Below are 24,786 nucleotides of genomic sequence, written 5' to 3'. Positions count from 1 at the left end.
ATTAAAATCCAGTGACTGCACATTCACTAGCAATTGGCTCAACCTACCACAGAGTGTCCCTGAGATGCCCTTGGTGGTCGAGCTGTAGTTGTGACCTTCTTTTTTAGCTGTAGAATTGTTGCTTCTGATCAGAGACTCTGCAAATTATCTCTTTGCCCTTCAGTGGAAGACCTGTGAGTTTACAGTGAGTCTGTGCAAGTTTAAGCACCCATCATTTTCTAGTAGTGCTATATTTATAAGAGATTAAGGATAATATATTCTGATACATAGATTAAAAAGGATAAACCCTTCAGGAAGTATTATTTCTGTCTGATTTGTTTCAGCCAAAAAGCCAGATCTCAGTTGTTTTGTTTAACTAAGCAGACTCTATTTTCCACAGGGATCCAAGCGAAAAAGGACTATGTGGCATAGTTTGAATAAGTCACTTTTAAAAAGTTAATCATTAAATTGAGTTGGATCTTTTTTTAAAAAAAAGTGTGTGTGTTGGTGTCTCACTGTGTGTGTGTGTGCGTGTGTGTGTGTGTGTTTATGTGTGTGTGTGTGCACGCTTTTCACTCTTTCCTGCCATGCATCCCCCCTTAACTTGATTTTTTTATTCCTCTTGTCATGTTTTGCATAATGTGGTGGCTAGCTTAATTTTTCAGGACTGGTTTATAAAGCGAGCCTAGTTTTTGGATGTTTAATCTAGTCTGACAGATAAAGAGGAACTTAATAAATTAATACCATAATCTGCAGTGCATCTATGCTCACTTAGTTGGAATGAGAACTTGCTTTTCATTCTCTGTATATTTAAGCATGAGAAAGAGAGACAATTGCAATGTGTTTCTTCTCCTCTTCTGCCCCCAGATTATATTGCTTTGAGATGGGGCATTTAGGGATCGAAGGTATTTTGTCTTTAAGAACCTCACTTTGGTACAGTACTTTCAGCCCATGTAGGAGGAGAGAGCACCTTGAAAGGATTTGGAGAACATTTATTGGTATATTCTTCTCCTTCCATTCACCTCTTGCTGCAACAAGACCAATGTTCCTCTGTAGTATGATAAAATGATTTCCCACTCTTTTGAAGACTTGCAGTGCTCTAAATTTGGTTTGCAACTTGGCAGACAAAGGAAAGCAGCTAATGAGATGCTAATGGATTACACAGAAAAAGAAAATTGACATTCCCCCAGCCCCCCAGCCCCTGCTTTCTTTTATATTTTATGATTCCATTAAAATCACAATTTTTGACCATAAAGTCAAGAACCCTCAAAGCTGTTGTTTTGGCTTTACAGTATTTCAGGCACATGCCAGTGATTTGTATATTAAAGAAAAAAGATGCACTGTGTGTGTGGGGGGGAAACCAGAAATATTAATGGTTGCTCTTTTTCCTGGGTGCTCTTTTTATAATCTTTGTTAATCACTCAGAAAGTAGCCAAACAATTCTACAGTATCACAAGTGCACAGAACTTGCATATTAAACTGTAAGGCAGAAATCTGTTTTATTACCATTTAAGTAACCGGAAGCTGTTCCATGTTTTCTGATTGGTTAAGCTACTTCATAGGTGGTTTTTTAAAAAAATTAAAAGCAGTGGTGATTCATTTACTTGTCAGAGGTCTTAGCTCTATCTTTGTGCTTAGTTTTCAAGGCAACCATAAGTTTGCAAAATTGATTTCCAGATGACAGTTCAGTGAGTCTTCTGATAAACTGTCGTTCTGAGATAAGATGTCTCTTGGTCATGATTCAGGAAACAATGCATTTTACTTACGAGGGTGTGAATTTATTTTGCTTGGTACAAATATGCATAGGGACATACCCAGTATAAACAGCTAGTAATAGTTAACATATATTATTTTCACACACTGTGTTTGGTAGAATTTCACCTAACATTATAACATGTTCAGCTTACTTCTCAAGTTGGTCCTGACTCTTTTTATGACCACAATCTCTGATACATGCATGATAATAATACATAGTAAGTGACAAGGATTCAGAGTAAATTTGAGAACATTTTCACACTGGATGAACCCTTGTATTACTTTATGGGAGGGTAAATGATGATGCCATAGCATCATTTATTTCCATAATATTTGGAATTGTTTCTTAACCCTGAAAACAGAAGTAGCTTGTTTTATCCTTCTGAGTATTGTAGGCAAAGGCTGTTCGCTGTGCAGTATAATATACATATTTTTGTTTGTTTGTTTATTTTGCAGAACTATACTCAGTACATCCCATTATCCATATATGATCTACAGACATGGATGGGCAGTCCCTCTATCTTCGTGTATGATTGCTCAAACGCTGGCCTTATTGTCAAATCTTTCAAACAGTTTGCCCTGCAGAGGGAGCAGGAGCTGGAGGTGAGATCTCTTAATGTGGAAATGTGAAGTTGTGAAAGAGGGCATTATTCTTTTAGGCTTCAATAGGATCGAGTGGGGAAAGGACCATGGGATCACGCCTAGTGAGAGCAGATGATACTGTGCTTGATGGAAAGATACGACTAGCAACAAACGTGTAGGAGACTGAGCTGAAAAAAAGAAACTAATTTAGGAAGAGTCTTGCAGCTTTAATTTAGTTCTGATTCTGTTTGCTTTCCAACAGTATAACCCTGGCCATTAACAGAACTGTTAATTAAATGATAACATTAATAGAATCTGCTTGTGCCCTAATGGTTTTTACAGAGGAGATGAATGCAAGGTTGAAGTAGGTCTATATATCTCTTACACATTGCGTACTTAGATCTGCATAGAGATCTATTACAGTATCCTTACTCTTGCAACCAAATGTGCAACCGCTAAACTAAATGCTTGAAAGAGTTACAAAGAAGGAACTTGCTGTTGTTGCCATTAATTTTGCAGTGTGAAAAAGTGCCCTGGTGTTAATAAAAAGCGGCATTTTGTGGTTTTAGTATTAAATTTATTGTGGCAAATGTGAATACCAGAAGATGAAGCCATTAAATTTAAGAAGCTTTCACTTATGCCTTTGACACTGAGTTTGGCTGAATATTTTCTCTGTACTTTGTAACTGCCAGAGATGCCTTATTAGAAACCAATTTCTTATTTTTATGTTGCTAACTCCTTTCCATCTTTTAAACTCTCACTTTGAATGCTAGAAGCTGAGCCAAACAGATCTATACGGGATTCTGACTATCTAGGTTATCCATGATTCTAATATTTTACTGAAACAAAACTACATTTTTTTTTCAAAGCCAGTCCTAGCATATGTTTATTCATTAACTTCCTTGCCTTTTAATTTCTACATAATGGCTGTTGTCTCCCCATAGAATTTGGAAGCATAGTATAACAGCACTTAATGATTCTGCTGCTTCAGTCCATCACAATTTATCTATAATCTTCTTATCTGTTGGAGTTTTCCTTCTCAAATCCTTTCATAATTTAAAATACACAAAAATCTTAGAGATGTGCAGTGACCCAGGTACTTTAATAACCTATTTGTGGTCTCTTGTAGAGAATTACTGTAGATCAGGGGTGGGCAGACTTCACTCTGTGGGCCAAATTTGGCATGCCAGGTTTTTGTTTTTTTTAGAAAGCCACGCCCACCTGTCCAGGTAAGGGCAGGACTTGGCCAAAAGGGACTTTGTTTGATCAGCCACTGTAACTAGGGAAATGTGTGGAATTGCCTTTGATGCTGACCTGCTGTAAAGCTGGGAACAAATCCTTTCTGCGGTGAGGGATAAACAATATCTATACATTGCCTGATGAAAAACATTTTAATATTAATCCACTGGTTTTGTAAGTTGCTGTTAGATTTGTTTATGGAAAACCTTTGCTCTCCGGCTGCTAATCCAACATTTCCCTCTTGGTGTCTGTTTAGATTGCAATAACCTTCAGTCTTAGCATGCCAAGTAGTGCTGTGGATTAACTGGCTAAGAAATGTGTTTTTCAATTTCAGAGTATACTCTTTATAGGAACTGTTACACATCCTGTTAAAAAGGCACACTGCAATTTTTAAAAGTGGATCAAGGATCGCACTTTTTTTTTTATGCCAAATGCGCAACAATGTAAAAGTGCACTATAGGTTTCATAATTAACTTAGATTTTGATCTTGGTACTTTATTTTTAATTAAAATGAAGAAATGCCTGTCTCTCTCCGCCTCCCTCCCGCCTCCCATTAGGCTTAATATTATTGGCTATTGTTCAGATGGTTGCTTGTATAAATAACGGATATTAAAAAGACAAAACATGTCCATGGTTATCACTTGTAAATATTTCTTTTGGCAAATACAAATACTTCTAGTTTAGAGGAAGGCAGCCCATGCATTGTGGGGACTGGAGGCTATATGCTGCATTTATTCAGTGCTGTTTGAAATTTATTTTCTGTGTTCCTTTAAAAAAGGATTGACCTACTGGATTATCAACTCATGGAGTAATTTGACATACTTTTAAAAATTTTGGCCTGTGATAGTAGTAGGGATTAAGGGATTGCCTGCCAGATGGTGTGTTGAACTGGCAGTTCAGAAATAGTTGTATAAATGGTGTTTAAAAAAATATGAAATAGTAGCAATGTGAAGCTTATGATATAGATTGCTCTGTTGCTTCTACCAGTCATTAATCAATGAGCTAAATGCCTGGGAGGCCTCTTCAGTTTAGGATTCTTCTATTCATTTTAGATGTCTTCATAAGTATAAGCCAGTGTTTTCCAAACTTGTGATAGTTTAAGGCTCCCCTCCCCAAATGTAAATGGAATATGAATTTCACTCATATATTAGCTATCGACTACACATGTGTAGACCTTTCTCTCTGTTGAGAATCATAGGAAACCATTTTTGCATTATGGGTTTGAATTCATACCACAAGCATGCTCCTATCAACATAATGAAAAGAAGCTGCTTCCTCTGGCGGTGCAGGTTGGGAATGTTTGCTCTTGTCTTTAAATCTCAATGGGAAGGCTGCAATTAGGAGGAATTCTTCCTCAGCATGAATAGTGCTCCTGAGGGACAGGAAGATGAAGGGCAGAAATGCCAGTTCAGTGTTCTGAAAATGTTAAATGCCAATTCAGCTATTTTTGTACTGTTTTGTTAAACCAAAGATGAGAACATCTTCCTTGTTACTCCACTTCTAATCACCCAGAAGGGAAGAGTTCACTTTTATAAAATGCCTTGTTGACTTGACAGAATCCCAATGGACATTCCAAAGTTCTGTGTTAAGATTCTAGCAATGTTCTGACCCTAAACAAAAGACGCAATGTGCAATCCAGTGGTGTGCAAACAACACAGGTGTCTTTTTTTCTTTCAAATTTAATAGGACAATAGGGCATTGTTGCAAGAGACCAATACCTCAGATATATTCCTTTTGTTTCTGGGGTTGAAACGAGCCATTGAAACAGGCAACCAGTACCAGTTTTTGAGTGGAAAATGTTCTGAAATCTTCTGACAACAGTAATCTATTCTTCCTCTATAAGTAGCCTGTTAGGAAGGGGAAGATTAAGTAAATGAGTGATGATGTGTGTGTGTGTGTGTGTGTGTGTGTGTGTGTGTGTGTGAGAGAGAGAGAGAGAGAGAGAGAGAGAGAGAGAGAGAGAGAGAGAGAATCAGTCCATATGAGAGAGAAAAGTGGCCCCTGAAGGAGTATCCTGACAGAATGTGTTCCTCCACCGAAAAGGGTCCCAGCCCTTCATTAAGATTTTGTGTGGATTTACCCTGTTGAACAGGGACAGCCACCATGGTGGCATCCAAGTACTGTTGGACTGCATTTAATATCATCCCCGAACATTGGCCCTGCTGTTCCTGGGTCAGATCTCAAACCCACAAGAAATGGGACCATTCCAGCTGGAAATCAGGAAATCAAACCCAAAATCCTAATGGGGGGGAACTTATAAGCAATGTATTCTACCATCAGAAGCAAGGTCAGAGACTACTTAATTACTTCGTATTTCCATGGTTAATTTATATGTCATGATATTTGACACAGGTTGCTCATGAAACCTTGGAATTCAGATTCCAAATATTTCCAATAATCCTTTTGTCCAAGCCCTCTTGAGGTTTGCTCAATGTGCCTTGCCACTCCTGGATGGGTGGCAATTGAAGAGAGAGACTATATTTGGAATGCCTGCTCTAGGGAAGCCTGCCTGGCACTTGCATCAATGTCTTTTAGGCAGGCATAGGCAAACTCTGCCCTCCAGATGTTTTGGGACTACAACTCCCATCATCCCTAGCTAACAGGACCAGTGGTCAGGGATGATGGGAGTTGTAGTCCCAAAACATCTTGAGGGCTGAGTTTGCCTATGCCTGCTTTTAGGCTTGAAGCATTGCTCATAATTGAATTGCTGCTGTGGTTTTTGTTTTTGTTTTGGTACGTTATTTTGATATTTTCAATTTGTTGTCGTTTAGTTGTGTCCGACTCTTTGTGACCCCATGGACCAGAGCACGCCAGGCACTCCTGTCTTCCACTGCCTCCCGCAGTTTGGTCAGACTTATGTTGGTAGCTTCGAGAACATCTTGTCCTCTGTCGTCCCCTTCTTCTTGGACCCTCAATCTTTCCCAACATCAGCGCCTTTAATGTAATGCTAATCCCTGGTTTAGCATTACATCTAGACCAGGGATTGTGGTGCCCCCCCCTTCATGTTGTTGTTTAGTCGTTTAGTTGTGTCCGACTCTTCATGACCCCATGGACCAGAGCATGCCAGGCACTCCTGTCTTCCACTACCTCCCACAGTTTGGTCAGACTCATGTTTGTAGCTTCAAGAACACTGTCCAACCATCTCGTCCTCTGTTGTCCCCTTCTCCTTGGGCCCTCAATCTTTCCCAACATCAGGGACTTTTCCAGGGAGTCTTCTCTTCTCATGATGTGGCCAAAGTATTGGAGCCGCAGCTTCAGGATCTGTCCTTGCAGTGAGCACTCAGCTTGTGACAGCAGTCATGAAATTAAAAGATGCATATTTCTTGGGAGAAAAGCAATGACACTGGGCCCATCACCTCCTGGCAAATATTTTTCCCATAACTACTGGGAAAACCATAGCTTTAACTATACCTTTGTCGGCAAGGTGAGTTCTCTGCTTTTTAAGATGCTGTCTAGGTTTGTCATTGCTTTTCTCGCAAGAAATAGGCGTCTTCTAATTTCGTGACTGCTATCACCATCTGCAGTGATCATGGAACCCAAGAAAGTAAAATCTCTCACTACCTCCATTTCTTCCCCTTCTATTTGCCAGGAGGTGATGGGCCCAGCGGCCATGATTTTGGTTTTTTTTTTTTGGTTGAGCTTCAGACCATATTTTGCACTCTCCTCTTTCACCCTCATTTAAATGTTCTTTAATTCCTCCTCACTTTCTGCCAACAAGGTTGTGTCATCAGCATATCTGAGGTTGTTGATATTTTTTCCGGCAATCTTCATTCCGGTTTGGGATTCATCCAGTCCAGCCTTTCGCATGATGAATTCTGCATATAAGTTAAATAAGCAGGGAGACAATATACAACCTTGTCGTACTCCTTTCACAATTTTGAACCAATCATTTATTCCATATCCAGTTCTAACTGTAGCTTCTTGTCCCACATAGAGATTTCTCAGGAGACAGATGAGGTGATCAGGCACTCCCATTTCTTTAAGAACTTGCCATAGTTTGCTGTGGTCGACGCAGTCAAATGCTTTTGCGTAGTCAATGAAGCAGAAGTAGATGTTTTTCTGGAACTCTCTAGCTTTCTCCATAATCCAGCGCATGTTTGCAATTTGGTTTCTGGTTCCTCTGCCCCTTCGTGTTGAAGCTGTGTGGTCCAATTAATAATAAAAGCAGCAATCTTTGTTGTTAAATGTTTGCCTTGACCTCTTCCTCAGACTTATCTTGGCCTTTTGAAAACCAGATTGAACTTTAGATATAAGGTCTGTTCATGCTGACTCTTAGCAGTGAACACTGGCAGTTTCAGGGAATATAATGTTGTCTCTCAAGGCTTGACCAGATGCATGTATATATGTATGACTCCGGGAAAGAGTCTGGATCCAAGGCAGGTGCTGGGGCAGTTCAGACAATAAATAGTGCATGTGTTCCAGTCATTTGGCTGCGCTTATTGAGGACTAAAGCCACCCTGTTATAGCTCTCAATTATCTAATTAACTAGCTCCATTTGAGTTCAGAGTGTTTCTGTAAACACGCCATAATTCTGGATAGCTAAATGAGCTGCTCAAGTGCACTGTTGGAGCAAAAGGCTGCTTAATCTTCCTGTGTCATCCCACATAATTGTGTATATCTGAAATGCCTTATTACATGTCAAGAGAAGCTAGAAAGAGGGTGAGGTGGAGAATTTGTGCATATCATAGGACCTTGCTCAGGCTGTATATAAATTAATAGTGACATATGAGCCTTAGGTTCTTAGTCTCCCCACAACCCCACAGCCTTATTTTCATGGTCTTTTTTTCAGTCTCTAGGGTATTTTATGTTAGAGCAGTAGAATTTCTTGTGTTTATTCCTTCTCTGTGTGGGAATTTAATTCTACTGTGGGAGTGCTTGTTCCTTTAGCCAGAAGTACGGTACATGACTAACTGCTTCTGATCAGAAATAATGAGATCAAATTTGCAGTTTTGATTTGTTTTCCGTCTTCAGCACAGATGAATCTTTGAAGTTACAGTCCAGAGGACTGTTACGGTATATGTCAGTGGTGTGTGGAATTTTCCTAATCATCTTCTGGTAAGAAGAAATTGTTCTCCTTTACCTTTGTTAGTACATTGGCATAGAAGATCAGGATGCTGTCGGTTCTGAGAAATCACCAAGCCGTGCCACCATTCAGAATGATGGGAATTGTAACCTCAAGCCTCCATGTCCCGTACTCTTGACACTATCACTCCAAGGAATAAGCAATTCTTCCCTTGTTCAGAACACACAAAAACAGCAGCAAGTGAGAGGATCTGAATACACTTGATTTTTCTTCTAAATATGTACTTTATTGGCCAGAATATAAGCCACACTCCCCCCCCCCCCAAATTCTGACAGTGAAAAGTTAAAGTGTCCCTGTTTCCCCTTTTTTTAATACGTAGTCATAAAGTAAGCCATGGCAGGGTTTTTAAGCATTTGAGAAATATAAGACATACCTCAAAAATAAGCCATACTTCCACGCTGCGTAAACCAACCCCCACAGGCACCTCCACTCACAGAGTCACTCCATGCGGCTGGCACTGCAGGAGCGCGATCAGCTGTGAAGCGGCGCTCCAAGAGCTCCGCTTAACATATGATCGCGCTCCCGCCTTGCTGGCTACATCCCCGCGCTCCGCCTTCTCGTCCACCGCCATCCCTGCCGCTTCCGTGCTTGCCGCCACCGCTGGGCTCACTGCTTCTTCCTTGCCTGGCCCGGCCAAGGAACTTGGAGCGTCCTGCAGCGGCGGGTGAAGCGCCTGGGCCAGCGGCCTCCGCCTGGCCCAGCCAAGAACGCCTGCCGCCCCGCCACCCGGAACCGGTGGCTGCTGCAGCGCCAAACACTCAAGAGAGCCCAGCAGCGTAATTACTGTACCGGTAATTAAAAAATAAGGCATCCCACTGAAAGTAAGCCACCCTGTGTTTTTTTGAGGAAAAAAGTTATAAGACGGCATCTTAAAAAAAGGGGAAACATGGTGTGACTTATATTCGCAACCTTATGCTGCCGGCAAAACAGCGTGGCTCTCCCCCCACCCCCCACCCAGGAAGCAGCCTGGGAGCATGGGCCCACTGCTCCCAAGCCTCCCCTGGTGCCAGTTTGGGGAGGGAGTGCCAGGAGGTGGTAGTGTCAGGACGTTGGTTCTGGTGCTGGCCCCAGCCCTCCAGGTCAGGGCGGTAGGGCTGGGAGGTAGGGCGCACCAGCAAATAAGCCTTGAATTTTAAAGGTGCGTCTTATTTGCAGGTGCGTCTTATATTTGGGCCAATACACTATACCGGTGTAGGAAAAAACATACTCACCAATGAAAAACATGTTCATTGACAGGTGTGGATTCTCAGGTGTCTATTTTGTTGTTGTTTTTTTTATACCAGGAAAAAATAAAGAAGCATTGTTTGAGTCTGTTTTTGTCACCAGGCAAATAGATTTTTATCATATTGAGGAGCCTCTATGCTTGTTGAGTAGTTGTAGCTCCAACTGCCTGGCAGGCATAGAGCCAAGCCTATGCCACCTTTCTTCAGCTCAGAGTCACCCATTACCTTTTCTCATTAGTCACTGACGCTCCATAGAAAAATGTTCCTCTTGCCTGGCACCTGTGTGAAGATCGCGCATGTATCTGTTTTGCTAAATATGCGCTTGGAAAGCTGCAGTTTCCAAGTATGGTACACTTTCCTCATCAGAATACACATGTATGACCTTCACGGAGCATATTGTACACCATTGTATGTTGGTTTTGCAATACCCGTGTTTGCCTCTGTGGGAAACATCATGTGTGAAATGGGGACCCAGCCTGAAACAACACAATCCAATCAAACTCAGCATGAAACTGAACAAGTTTACTAGAGGTTTAACCTGTTTTTTATGAGAATCTCCTCACCAAGCAGAGAACTGCATACAATAGTAATATAGACACAATATTTAAACTTTAAACACCCCAAATCCTAAGGAACAGCCAGCATTAATGTTCTCTGTAAAAGAGTCCTTTGCAAAAAATAAATAAATTCCTTCACCCTAACCAGAAAGTGAAGCTGTGTGTGCTAGATCACTGACCCATTCATATCTCTGCTACTTGTCAGTTGTAATGAATGAGATTATCAGATGTATGTTGTGTTCCCTATCTACTGATTAGCTGCCAGGCAGTTAGCTGATTAGCAAGGGGAATTGCTGCAGTCTGCAAAGTAAAAAGACTGGAGAAGCAGTAAAATTGAGGCGCAGTAGCCAAGAGTATTGAAATAGCTTTTAGTTCCAATCCTATGCACAGTCTAGGTGGGCAGGAGTTGGGACCAAACAACGGGAGCTCACCCCGTCGCGGGGATTCGAACCGCCAACCTTCCGATCTGCAAGCCCTAGGCTCTGTGGTTTAGACCACAGTGCCACCCGTGTCCCCTATTGTAAGTTATCTCCTTTAAATTAACAGGTTTAATATTTACTTTTCTGTAACTGCACTGGTTTGTAATATCTACTTCTGAAAAGACAGTGGTTTAAGATGCTTACGTCTTTAAATGTATAGGGGTAATTAGAAGTTTGCTCTTCAAAATAGTTTTATACTGAAAAATATGTACTTTGGTACTTGCTCTACCTTTACTGTTTAAACATGATGAGACCAAAAACATGTATGCAGTCATGTTAATGTGTTTTCTGTCTGTCTGTGGGGCAGGGACACTGATCAAGGGTGAGGAGAAGCAACCAGAGGTGGTGATGCTTACAGCTGACTCTCAAAATTCCCAATGTGCCCTTGGGCTCAAAAATGTTAGCAGCACTTGGCCTTTGGGAGCAGGCATAACCACATTGCCTAGCTTTGTTTGTTCTCAGTAACTGTTGTATTGTAGTGAAATCCTGTTGGTTGGATGATGACAGCACTGCTACTAGGATAAAAGTCTGTTTTGAACATCAGTATGTGCAAGCTGTTTGACGTTTCTGTTATTTCTGTCTCTCATTGTGGCTCAGCTTTCATGGCAAACAGGGAATGAACCATTCTCAATTCATAGCAGTGATGTCATCCAGACCTTGGGAAGCAATTTCCTGCTTTGGAGTAGTTTCACTATGTTGGCTCTTCTTCTGGTTACTGAAGTGTTAGGGACTTGCTTTGAAATTTCTCCTGTGACCAACTGCTGTGGAGTGTTCTGAAAAAACGTTTCCTTTTTTCCAAGCTGGTTACCATCAAAGGCCCATTTTAAAATTGAGCTTTGAGAAAGGATCCATACAAACTGCCTACATGCAATCTTAGCAGTTAAAGAAGACCTTTCATTTCTTTTTCTCTCTGTGTATTCATTTTCCCATAAGGATTCTTTCCCTTCTGCCCCGTTCCCTCAGGCGTAATGTTTTATCTCCTTGCAATTCTCCTTTTTATTTCTAATTTGCATATGAATATGAGTAAGGGCTAGTTTATACAGACCTTTCCTAGCTAATTAATATTTCTGATCTCCATTGTGGAGGTTTGGAAGCACTATTTCAGCTCACATTTGTAATTTGGGACAATTGCTTCCCTGCAGCCAGAATTTCAACACCAGAAATCCCATGAGATACCGGAAACTTCTTTTTTCACTCTTTCGGAGAGACACACTGCATCAGATATAGACAGTTTCATGAAAGGCTGTTAAACTGGTTTTCAGTGTGGTTTCTTTCTAAGCATTTTCAAATGATGACAGAGAAGTTTTTCTTTCATAATAATTTTCAGCCAATTAATATTTATACTGTTGAGCTACTTCAGGTTATAATAACACTATTCGTGAATGAGGTGGTGATATCCACAGTAGTTCATTGAATGACCAATTTGGTGGTCCAGTCTTTTGTTGAGCATCCTATAGAAACTTGCACTCAAACGTCTTTATAATGGGAATTGGATCAAATTATCATAATCTCAAATTAAACAAATTGATCTTGGAGTTTTTTATTTAAAAAATCAGGATAATGAAGGAAAAAGGAATAGAGATGACATGGATCAGTCTAAGGAATTATGACATGATGGTGCTTCTTTCAAGGGATTTCAATCGAACTGACTGATCTTTAAATGCTTTCCTCATTTCCCCCCTAATGCTTTCCTAATGCTTTTTTAGGCCTTCACCACAACAAAATATGCAAAAACAAACAAACCCAAACCCTTCTGTTAAAAGCAAAGTAAAATTAACGCTGAATTTATATTTTATTTTGTGATTTGTAATATGCTGCTTTACTGTGTATTGTTGTAACTTCATGGTTTATTGTCTATTAGCCAGCATGGGCACTGAAGATGGGAATACAAAAATATTATATTAAACAACATACCACTTAAGGCCCCTGAACAGCCTGTATCCTAGGCTTCATTCCTAAATCCTATCTTGGTTTTCAGTTGTCCATGTGGCCGATATAACGTGTTTTCCCGAAAATAAGACACTGTCTTGTATTTATTTTTCCTCAAGAAGACACACTATGGCTTATTTTCAGGGGATGTCTTATTTTTTATTACGCGTCCAGCCTCGCCTCTTCCTTGGGGCCCTCCAGAACTGCGCCTATCACTATGTCTTATTTTCAGGGTATGGCTTATATTGCCCAAATGCTTAGAAATCCTGCTGCGGGTTATTTTATGGGTATGTCTTATTTTCGGGAAAACAGGGTAGGCAGAAGTTCAGGCTGTGCAGCTCATGCAGCCAGCTTCCTGCAACCACTAAGGTAGTGCCTTTGAGAAAAATGACCCGTGCCATGACTAAAGAGCATAGGAAGCTATCCTTTGGATAAGCAGTTACCCTTTGGATAGGCTTGAGCTATTCATTTCTGCTTTACAATCTCCACCAGTATCATTAGTAATTTAATCATTGATGAGTAGCATGGTTCTCTGAGCTTTGGCATCTCCTTACTAGTTTTGTTTCCAGAAGATTTTCTAGATACTGGTAGTTAATCAGTAGGAAGACTTAACTGCTGTTTGTTTTAATTTCCTATGAAGGTGGCTGCAATTAACCCTAACCATCCACTGGCTCAGATGCCCTTGCCTCCTTCAATGAAAAATTGCATTCAACTGGCAGCATGTGAAGCCAGTGAGTTGTTGCCGATGATCCCTGACCTGCCAGCTGACCTGTTCACATCCTGTCTTACTACACCAATCAAGATTGCACTGAGATGGTGAGTGACTTGCCTGCTATTTGGAGGAATATTGCATGTTCTATGAGCCTTGCCTGTTGGACTGATAGACTTGTTGACCCAAATACTTCAACTGCTCTAAAATATATCTGCAGTACTAAATTACAAGGATTGAGGTGTTCACCTGGGAGAGTATCTTATTAAGCATACTTTCACCTTCTTGGCTTTGATTATCCTTCTGTTTATTACGTTTTGGATTCTAGCTGGATATTTGGGTTTGTTCAGATTAAGGGACTTACTGTGCTGGAAATTAAAATAGTCTGCCTTTTCACAAATCAGAAATACCATATGGTACAACACAATGTTATATCAGTAGACCATTTTCCAGACAAGCTATAGTGCTGATCCTCAAGTTCTTCCACTTGTGCATATTCCGTTTATTCCACAGGAGGTTTTCAGTGGTACTACGCTTTGAGGATTGCGGTGTAAATCCCATATGTTACAAAAATGCTTCAAATAAGCTAGTTAAGCAATAGCATGGAGTACAAAAATTTGCAGGCATAAACAAAAGAGAAGATAATTTGAAGTGATGTGGCCTTCTGCCGAGGTGGAGAGAGATGAAAGCATATTCTAAGAAGATTACAGTACCAAAACAAATGGAACACCAGATATCTAATAACTCTGATGCACAAACAAGTTTAAAGTTTTAGTAAATAGAAAGTGTCCAATGCTTTCGTTTCCTCTTTCTGTTTTTCATGTCACAGTGCAGAATTAAGATTCTTTTGTCAGATCTTCTGCTTTTGCAGTATTTGTGAAATTATTGCAGTTGAGTTGCAGTGTCAGTTTTGTATGCATATCCTGGCTTTCCACTTTGAGCAGCTTTGCACGGCAAACCCAATTGCTTTTGGTAGCAAACTTTTAAAAGTGTGGACAACAGCATACATGTATTTTTATATAGTCCAGTTAGGATTCCCAGATGGCTAAATATGGATAATTAAAGGTGAAGGTATGCCATCCACACTTAGCATATTTTCTCAGGAAATTGTGATGTAGCACTGGTGAGCATAGAGCAATCAGGTGTGCTGTGTGGAACAGCCCTTTGGTGAAATCTGCAATGTCTATTTTCCTTAGCTGTGAAAGTCCCACATGGTAAGTTGCCAGTCTGCTATAAACAGAAGTTAAAACCCTTATGCTGCTATGTCTTTATGTTCACTGAACTCAAAATAATTACTGTGAAGTGGTCTTAAGTTCATTTGGATTTTTTTGGGGGGAGGGGGAAGTAGTTTGAGGATTAGAACGTTAAAGATGCTGAGGTCCTAAATGCTTTTTAACGCTTGATGTTTTTAGATATGCTGTAAGGCGCCCAGAGTAGCTGGGGAAACCCAACCAGATGGGTGAGGTATAAATAATAATAATAATAATAATAATAATAATAATAATAATAATTAATTTTATTTATTATAAGAGACCAGTACTTAGTTGTGTTTCTGGGGGTTTTCCTGTTGTTATTCTGTCTCTCACAGCTACAGTAAACCTACCATTAAAATTATGGACTGGTTATTTCTTCGTCAGAGGGCAAACAGGTAAATTTAGCAGGGGAACAAATACTCCCCCCCCCCTCACTGTAATATATAGGCCAGGGTTTTTGTCCACGCTTTCCTATTGCTTCCCTACAATAGACCCAGATTATTTTTATGGAGCCATTAAAAATAACACAATTTGTATAATAGATATGTGTTAGTCATTGTTCATTATATTAAGATTTTATATCAGAAGCTACTCGCCTCAATTACTTGATATTACTTCCCATATGATGGGGTGGTGCCTCTGAGTACCAGCTTTTGAGTGGGAGAATGCTATTTTACTTATGTCCTGCTTTTGGACTTCCCATTGATATCTAGTTGGCCATTGTTAGAACAGAATGCTAGACTAGATGGGACTTTTGGTCTGATTCAGCGGGTTTTTATAATATTTTAATAACAGAACAGTAAACCAGTTGTTTGCTTTTGCTTAACCTGTTTAGTAGGAGGTGATTGTAGAGTAGATTAATAGACTATTACCAAAACCCATATAATTATCTTAAGACTTTTAGTGTACCAAATTAAGCATAAGTACAAATACAGTTCAGCAAAACCTTTGTCCCTGGTAGAAATCTGTATTTAGTGGCTTTAGTTTAGAAACATAAAAATCAATCAATATTCAAAGATGTGGCATAAATGAAATAGCGCCATAATGTTTTTAAGGAGGGATACCTCTGTGGTAGCCTTGAGTGTGAGAAATCAATTTGCATTTATTATAAATTCATGTGATTTTGTGATTGATTCTATGAATCTATGGCAGGGGTTGATAAGGGGTTTGGGATTGTATCATCTGAAAGATAACACCTCTGGCATCTCAGTACCTTCAGCAATGTTCTAGTACAACATGAGGTAGTCTTATGGAATATTTTGTTCCTTTTCTGTTTCTTGTTTTGTGGTACAACCTTAATGATATTTATATAACTTCAATTTGCTTTGACATCATTCAGTGAATGAAGAGTGAGCAAATAATACTGTGTTATACACGAGAGCCTGAGTCAATACAGTACAGCAAATAAACCATGACAATATTTAAGCCTAGTTACCATATTCATTGTTTCTAAGTCTGCATCTTGTTTGAGCACATTTCTGCATCTCAAGGAATACATTGGGGAGTTAGATTGTAGCTGGATTCTGCAATATTCAAAACACCCTTAAAGTCTCTGCTTATTTTTCCTAATTTATTATGGATATTGGAGCATTTTGCTTTGTGTTCAATATGTGTACAAAATGAGTGGTTGTTACATGTTATTGAGGAAGGTAAGGGGGGGGGGATATGTCATAAATTAATTAATTTTTATCCAGCCATACTTTTCTGTTATGGCAATATATTTCTGCTTGCAGAATGGAACTTTCTCCTCTTCTCCTTTCCCCTGCATCAGAACTGATGCCATCAGAATCAGTTTTGGAGGACTGGCAGACCCTCTGGAGCAGATTTGGGGTGTGTGGAAGTGTGGAGGAGTGGAAAGGAAAGTCCCATTGTGCAAGTGGACTTCTGCCCACAGAGCATTGGCTACAACCCACAATGTTTAAGTGAATAAATGAATCTGCAATAGTTTTTTTATGCAACAGATACTGCTTTTCTTTATCTTGCCTTCCCTTCAAAGAATTTAAGGCATCTTGCTCTTCCCTTCCCTATTGTGACCTATGAGCAGTTTGTCTGGGAGATTGTGACTTTGTCCCTGTCTTTGAAGACAACCCACCAAGAGCATATTTGACTTTGTTTAAGGCAGGCATGTCCAAAGTCCGTTTTGGGGGCCTAATTTAATCCGGCCCCCATGGCAGTACATGTCCTGGGGTAAAATTGTAAAAAAAAAGCTCAACAACTTCAATACCCCCAAAAAAGCATGTTCACTTCATCAAATCTGGGCCTCTTTGGAAAACGTTTGGGCACCCCTGGTTCAATTCAAAGTGTTGGTGCTGATCTTTAAAGCCATAAATGACCTCCGTCCAGTATACCTGAAGGAGCGTCTCCACCTCCATCGTTCAACCCAGACACTGAGGTCCAGCTCCAAGGGCCTTCTGGTGGTTCCCTCACTGCGAGAAGGGAGGTTGCACGGAACCAGGCAGAGAGCCTTTTCGGTAGTGGAACCTGCCCTGTGGAACGCCCTCCCATCAGATGTCAAGGAAATAAACAACTACTGTTTCTGACTTTTAGAAGACATCTGAAGTTTTATGCTTTATTGTATTTTAAATATTTTGTTGGAAGCAGTCCAGAGTGGCTGGGGAAACCCAGCTAAATGGGTGGGGTATAAATAATAATAATTATCATTATCATCTTTTTCTTGCTCCCCACAACCCTAAACATTTAGTGCCAATCTGTCTCAGCATTCACTGCAGGAAGCATCAAGGAATGGCTCAGTGTCAAACAAACAGTCCTCTTTTTTATAGTAATCAGTCCTCTTTTGTGCAACTCTGCAGTGTGGTATGTTACAGTATTTGTATTGAATGTACCCATGTATATGATAGATACATGGATAGATTGGAGAGAGGAGGATGAAGTTGTTGGCAGAAAAGTGAAATTCCTTTGTAGTGATGCTAGCAGACTGAATGCTTATTTTTATTTTATGTTATTTATTTATTTATTTATTTATAAATAATTAATAAACCTAGTACATCTCAAAGGCACCAGGAGGCAGGGAGTGCAGTTCCCTTGCCAGTTCTTTCTCTTCCAAATATGAAAATGCTATAAAAGATTATTATTTGTGTAAGGGAGTTTAACAGCTATTGAGGCACACTGCCCACGCTCCAAAATAGGCTTCGTAGCTCACAACCAGAGGCATGGAAAGTGTCCCTGGAAAAGTACTTTTCTGTCCTTGGTATCATTGAACTGCAAAGAAATCAGGTGTTCACAGAACAGTAAAAAATAAATGTACAAACTTGACATTTTTAGGGTGGGTAGAGGGGTCATAGTGCGTCTCCCAGATTAATGTGTTCATCTTTGTAGGGAAGCCTTGCTTTTATTTTGAAATTGGACTATTGTTCTCTGGTGTTGAAAGACTTGTAGGGACCAAGTAACACCAAAATGAACTGATTCTGGTAGAGAAAAGCACTCTCTTCCATGTTATGCTACAGGCTCTTAATATTCAGTGCTTTGCAGCAGAGTCATTCTCTGCAGGTACGGCTTGCTGTAAGTAAGGCAGGAGGTCCATTTACATTTTGCATCACTCTGAGATTAGTATATAAAGATCATTGCTTATCACATGCCTGGATGGCATGCACATTCATAACGTGGGCTACAGACCTTTCAATAGACATTTCAAAGCATTTGGTGTTAAATTCTCACAGCATAAACTCCATCTCTACTAAAAGTAGGTCACTAAGATACTGCAGTTGTAATGGGTAATAGAGGAATATCCTGCATACCAAGCAGTGAATGTTAAGTTTTGAAATTCCCCTCTTATTAAGTGGAAAAAATCAATCAAAATACTGCTTCCACCAAGCTGTGTGTGTATCCATTTTCCATATAAGCATAACATGCTGTGCTGAAAGCGCTTTAAATTTCAGCGAACTACATAATACGATCCACAGACAAGTGTGATTCATTGATTGGAGGGCTGGACTTGGATCTTGAGAGATGTGGGTTCACACAGCGTTCTCTCACTGAGAAAAGACTTTTCTGCTGTTTCTTATTTCTTGTGTTGCTGAAAGGGCTACAGAAGCTGTGTTTGGTATTGAATGGTGGGTCTTTTTAATAATACTATTGATGTTGCCTGACCAATTTAAGTTTTGAGAAATTATAGAGCCCAGGAACTTAAAAGACTCTACTACTACAACCATGTAGCCAAAGCAAAATTCCAAGTATGTTGGTACTTGGCCAATCAATAATTAATAATAATAATAATAATAATAATAATCACCCCCTCCCATAGTATTCCTTGGATTGGAAGGTGGTTCCCCAATGCACCAGGAAATGCTCAGCTTATTCTGTGTAAATCTGAGTCAACTGTTTCTCCAGTTGAGGGACCAGCAGAGTCTACTCCACCCATTTCACAGAAGAAGAAGCGAGTAGACACAGGTGGAAAGAGGGCTGAAAATTTGCAAGTGGGAGGGGAATTGTTCTTCCCTAGCTTACCTGGTATTTGAGGCAGACATGAGTAACTCACGTTTGCATTCTGAACTAAGCAATTATAAAGCTCACAAGTATCTCCAGTTGTGGTAGAAAGAAGATGCCACTATGTTAGTGCCCATGGCTCCTCTTTTACACAACCCAGACACCTGACTTGCACCATGTGGGCCCAACTTCATTTCTAGGGGAAGATGGGGTGGACCCATCCACCCCTTGCTCCTAAGAGGTTTTCCATACATATCTATATAACTCTCTATAAAATCTTATTCGTTACTTGTTCGGACTGATATCTCTGTTTGTTTCCTTTAGGTCACAAATGACACTCCCTTCCCCCCCCCCACCCCTTTTAGGTGTCTTTCCAGTCACCTAGAATTAATTCTTATTTATCAAAGGTGAATGGCTATTTACAGGACTAGCTCCTTAGGTAGCAACCACAAGATTGGAATTGCACAAGGAAGGCAACTGGGCATGTTTTTAGTTGTCTACCAAATTTAGGAAGTGGGCTACTGTTTTTTAGACAGTGGAAATTGCTATATACTAGTGTCATAGCTGCCAAGTTTTCCCTTTTCTCGCGAGGAAGCCTATTCAGCATAAGGGAAAATCCCTTTAAAAAAGGGATAACTTGGCAGCTATGACTAGTGTGCCTTCAAGAGAAAGTCCATGTTTACCTAAAAACTCCTTTTCAGCATAACTTAATGATGAGAGTGTAACAAGATTGCCAACTGATATCTTTAAGAAGTAATATAAAAGAAGTCATGTGAATAACGAATGATAAATTTTGCAATGTTTCCAGTTGCATTTGGGGCATTCTGAATAAAGTGCCGTTCAGTTTCACCCTGTAAAAACACTGCAAAACTAGAAAAAAAACCGCTGAAAGGAATGATGTTTCCTTTAATAAGCTGCAGTGCAGGCTACAACCCTTGGGACCCAACTTCAGCAAGCTGTTGGAGCTTCACCTTGTATAGCCAGCACTGCAGCAAAAAGCAGAATTATGTTTTTTCCCGTTATACTTACTCACAAGTCCACCCCCTGATTGTTTTATGATCGCTTTAAAATGACAGCCTGAGAGACACCTGTAGGATGTCTTCCCTTTTCAGGATTGCGTAAAATTGCTAGCATCTAATTTGGAAAAGTCCAAAATAACTCCCGCCTCGTACTTAATTGCTAAGTGCCAGTAAATGTCTATGTGTGATTTGTTCGCCCCCTGGGTTTATTAGTTCCTGCTTCATAGCATGAGAATAGGAACTTCTTTAACATTATAAGAAATTGAACTTACACCTATAAACTTTTATAAAGCTTATATGAAGAAAGAGCAATGGCATGCATATGATAAGAGAAAAGCAAAGCAAAGTTTTGTTACTTTTTTAGATAATATTTCAAAACGAGATATATTTATCAACTTTTGAAGAAGTAAACTACCAAGGGAAAATGAGTGAAAACTTGATATTCCCCTTCCTAAACAGGAGGTGGCAAATTTTCAAAGGGAGATTTCATCTAAAGCAATTGCATTGAAAAGAGTAGTTTGTGAATATCCAAGGGCAAATGATTAATATGGGCCGGGGGGGGGGAGGAGGAGGAGGATGGAAATGAGAGGACATAGGTTTGGGGTTTTGTTTTTGTTTTGTTTTTTTAGTAGAATTGAGCCAAATTTTCTGTAGTATTGATTTTTGTGACAACATATGCATGCTTGATGAGGCAGAACCTTTTGTGGAACAGTAAAGCAAACTGAACAACAACAAAGGTGTTTCTCTGCTTTTTACACCTCCAGAGAGCGGTGCCCGCAGCACACATTTTATGGAAACTCTCACACTTTTGGAGCAAAGGAACTGAAGCGCCTCAACCGAACTAAGTCTTAAAATGAGTCCCAGTGCATAAATCCACCCCAGCTTATCTGACTTTGTAACAGTCCCATTCTTAGCCCTGCAGGTATTAGCATGAGTTGAGGGAAAGGGTTACAGAGGCACAGCTCAAACCATCACATTGGAGCAGAGCCTTTTCCTCTCCTCTTCTTTTATGTTCCCAAATATTTCTTCTTTTCTTCCCCTTCCCTCCCTCACCCTCTTGTACCTCCTTTCACCTACTAGTATTGCCTTTTGTCTCCATCTCCTTTTCCTTTTCCTCTCTTTTTTTCTGCCCCGTGTCACCTTCTCTGTCACTTTAATTCACCTCTCCATGGCCCTTGCCCCTTCCTCATGTCAGCTTGCCTGAAATCACAATAAACAGGAAATCTGGGGAGGGTTCATCACCCTTGGGACCTTGTACTGTTGATTGTTCTTTGTTGCCCCTCTGTTGAGTGAAGTTTGAAGGAACTCCCCTGATTCTTCCACACTGAAGCAACATATAGTTGTAGTTCCATAATGAAAAGTTTGTTTTAGTTTGTGAAGTCCTGCCATTTTACCATTCAACATTCCCACCCCACCCCCACTTCAGATCAACTCTGATAGATTAAAGTTGCAGTCCTGTGTACACTTACACAAGAGTAAGTTACGGGAAGTCCTTGCACTGGCTTCTGCTAGCCAGGCTCATAAGTTGAATTTGGCCCTGAGTTTCAGCTCAATTCAATGTTTTAAGGGTTTTTGACTGGTAATATAGGACATAATCCAGCCACGTTTAAGCATATCCACAGGATTTTTTATTTGTGTGCAAATAACCTTTTCTCATTTGGGCTGAATTTGACAGTCAGGAGAACATGAAGATTATTATAAGCTCTGTGTTATCTTTGTTTTCAGTTGCCATTTTGTTAAGAGGGAAATTTTATTGGGATTCAGAATAGAGACAAATAAGTTCCATGTATATATGTGCGAGAGAAAAGCTACTTCTTCCCCTCCTGTCCTGCTGATGCTTTTTGATTATGAAAGGCCTACCAGCAATGATAGGTTTGTGCTGAGTTTTCTAGTCCTGTTTAAAATTCTTTGCAGCTCTGCAAGAACCCAGGATTAGCTGATTTCTTCTTTTACTGGCATTATGGAAGGAGCGTTGGGGCTTGGCTTTGTGCCACTAGACAAGTTGAGATTCAGAGCTCTGCAATAACATCAGCTTCAGACCTCTTTAATGACTGGTTTTGGAAATGATACATGTGAGGGCATTTTGCATGGTACAGCAGTATAAAATGTACTTGAGCGGGCTGTTTAACTCCTAAGCACTGCTTCTCTCAGCATGATTCCATAGCCCTGTATTTTTAAAGGGCATCAAATCTGCGTAAGTTGTCGCTTCTGATTAAAAGGGAAAGGGAGCTTATGCTGCTGTTATATTTTGTCTTTTCTTCTTTGGTGGTGCAGTGAAAATTGGTAGCTTGTTTTGTCTGCCTTTTGCAAATATAGGGTGCAAAAAAAATGCGGAAATTAAGTACAGTGGTATCTCTACTTACAAATAACTCTACTTACGAATGTTTCTACTTAGGAATGGAGCTCTGTCCGTCATCTTAGATGCGGTTTAGATAGGATTTTTTCTACTTACGAATTTTTAGATAGGGTTGCTTCGACTTACGAATTTTTTCTCCCAATGCATTCCTATGGGATTCGACTTACAATTTTTTTCGACTTACGAATGTGCGTTCGGAACGCATTAAATTCGTAAGTAGAGGTACCACTGTATAGGTTTCTGGTCATCAAAAGTAACTTGTTGGGATCAGATATAAAGGCGGATTACTTAACTGGAGCAGCCTCTAGACATATAACAACTGCAGAATTCTGCAGTACTGTGGTCAGAGTACTTGTAAAGGCAAAAAACAACAACAACCCAAAACATTAGTTCAAATCAAATGTGTTTCATTATTCATGTTACTAACTGGAATGATGAGCTATAAACCATGGCTGGCTATGAACCACAGTAGGCCACCTGAACTATGGGGTGGAAAAGGGCAGTGGTTATGGTAGCAGGTGGGCGGGCACAAAAACCATAGCTGGGTTTCCTTGCTTTGATACAAAGTGATTGCCTCTCTTATAGCTTTTGTTGTATTTATCACCATAGCAAAACTTTGAAACAAAAATCAACTGACAGACAGTAACCACATTCATACAAAATACTAAGCCTAAAATCCTGGTTTAGTAAGCAAGGGTATACATGAAACTATGTGCAGGTAAACAGAGCTCCTTTGTAACCTCTTTGATCTTCCCTTTGCATGAATGGTTAAACAAGCCTGGATTCAGCACTTCACCATAGCTTCCCATTGCATGTTAACCCAGAGCTGTGATTGTTGTTGAGAGACAATGGAGTGCACCTCTGGAGGTGAAATCGAACCACTGGAGAATCACAGCGCCCGCTGTGGCTGCAGAGACTGGTAACTCGTAAATGCTGTCTCCTGCATTGTTTCCACTGCATTAACAGCACCGAAGTGACCTCTCCGGGACACAAGCCTGGGCATTGTGTATGGTAGTCCTGGGCTGACCAGACAACAAGACACCCCCACCTCGGCCTTGGTTGAAATGAAAGCAGAGAAATACATTTGGCAGCAGCTTAGTTGCAGGAGTTGCTGAAAGGAGGCGTACAATATTACATCTTAGGGACTCCACTCCAGATTTGTGTAGGGTTTACTTATTAGCCCTTTCTTCTCCCAAAGATGTCTATATATATATATATATATATATATATATATATATATATATATATATATATACACACACACACACACACACACACACACACACACACACACACACGCACGCACACACACACACACACCCTGCCCATCTGGCTGGGCTTCCCCAGCCACTCTGGGCGACTTCCAACAAAATATTAAAATACAGTAATCCATCAACATTAAAAGCTTCCCTAAACAGGGCTGCCTTCAGATGTCTTCTAAAAGTCTGGTAGTTGTTGTTCTCTTTGACTTCTGGTGGGAGGGCATTCTACGGGGTGGGCGCCACTACCGAGAAGGCCCTCTGCCTGGTTCCCTATAACATCACTTCTCACATTGAGGAAACGACCAGAAGGCCCTCTGTGCTGGACCTCAGTGTCCGGGTAGAACAATGGGGGTGGAGACGCTCCTTCAGGCAGTGTCTATATCCGACAAGGCAATGGATATAGATTTTTCCTCCAGGTTTAATCCTGAAGCCTTTCTTGTGAATGGATATAGCCGCAAGGCAGCAGAGGTTTAGGGCAGGCTTCCTCAACCTCGGCCCTCCAGATGTTTTGAGACTACAATTCCCATCATCCCTAACCACTGGTCCTGCTAGCTAGGTATCATGGGAGTTGTAGGCCAAAAACATTTGGAGGGCTGAGGTTGAGGAAGCCAGGTTTAGGGTCAAAGTTTTCCTTTTCCTAGGTGACTACCTCCCTAGGCTGATAAGTTCCATCTGCTCCACATTTTCCTCTACAACATGTGCCTTCTCGACCATTGGACCCCCTATTGTTTTCATCTGCTCAATCCACCAGAACTTGTCTTCACATGCAGGGAAGTCCTTAACTCACTGAGGGTTTGAGACCCATCAGCTACCCTCACCTGGTTTAGCCAGCCAGCTGAAGCCGCTTCTTGGGGTGTGGCTGTTGTCGTGTGCTGGTGGCTTCTTGGAGCCACAGGTGACAGCTGAGTGCAGGATGGG

The 24,786-nt window shown here is 40.5% G+C and overlaps 1 protein-coding gene across 5 annotated transcripts in view; it reads left to right on the top strand.

Moving 5' to 3' along the window:
• Positions 1–24,786, top strand: part of RPTOR (regulatory associated protein of MTOR complex 1) — a 386,906-nt gene that overhangs the window by 191,265 nt on the left and 170,855 nt on the right. For all 5 annotated transcript variants that reach the window (XM_088661471.1, XM_035104148.3, XM_088661470.1 and 2 more), the window contains exons 5-6: positions 2,191–2,337; positions 13,467–13,642. In XM_088661471.1, the coding sequence (XP_088517597.1) occupies positions 2,191–2,337; positions 13,467–13,642 (323 nt within the window). The remainder of the gene's footprint in view (positions 1–2,190; positions 2,338–13,466; positions 13,643–24,786) is intronic.

The sequence above is a fragment of the Zootoca vivipara genome, chromosome 2, assembly GCF_965207765.1.
Source record: "Zootoca vivipara chromosome 2, rZooViv2.hap1.1, whole genome shotgun sequence".
NCBI classification, from domain to species: Eukaryota; Metazoa; Chordata; class Lepidosauria; order Squamata; family Lacertidae; genus Zootoca; species Zootoca vivipara.
This window is presented reverse-complemented; position numbering and strand designations above follow the sequence as displayed.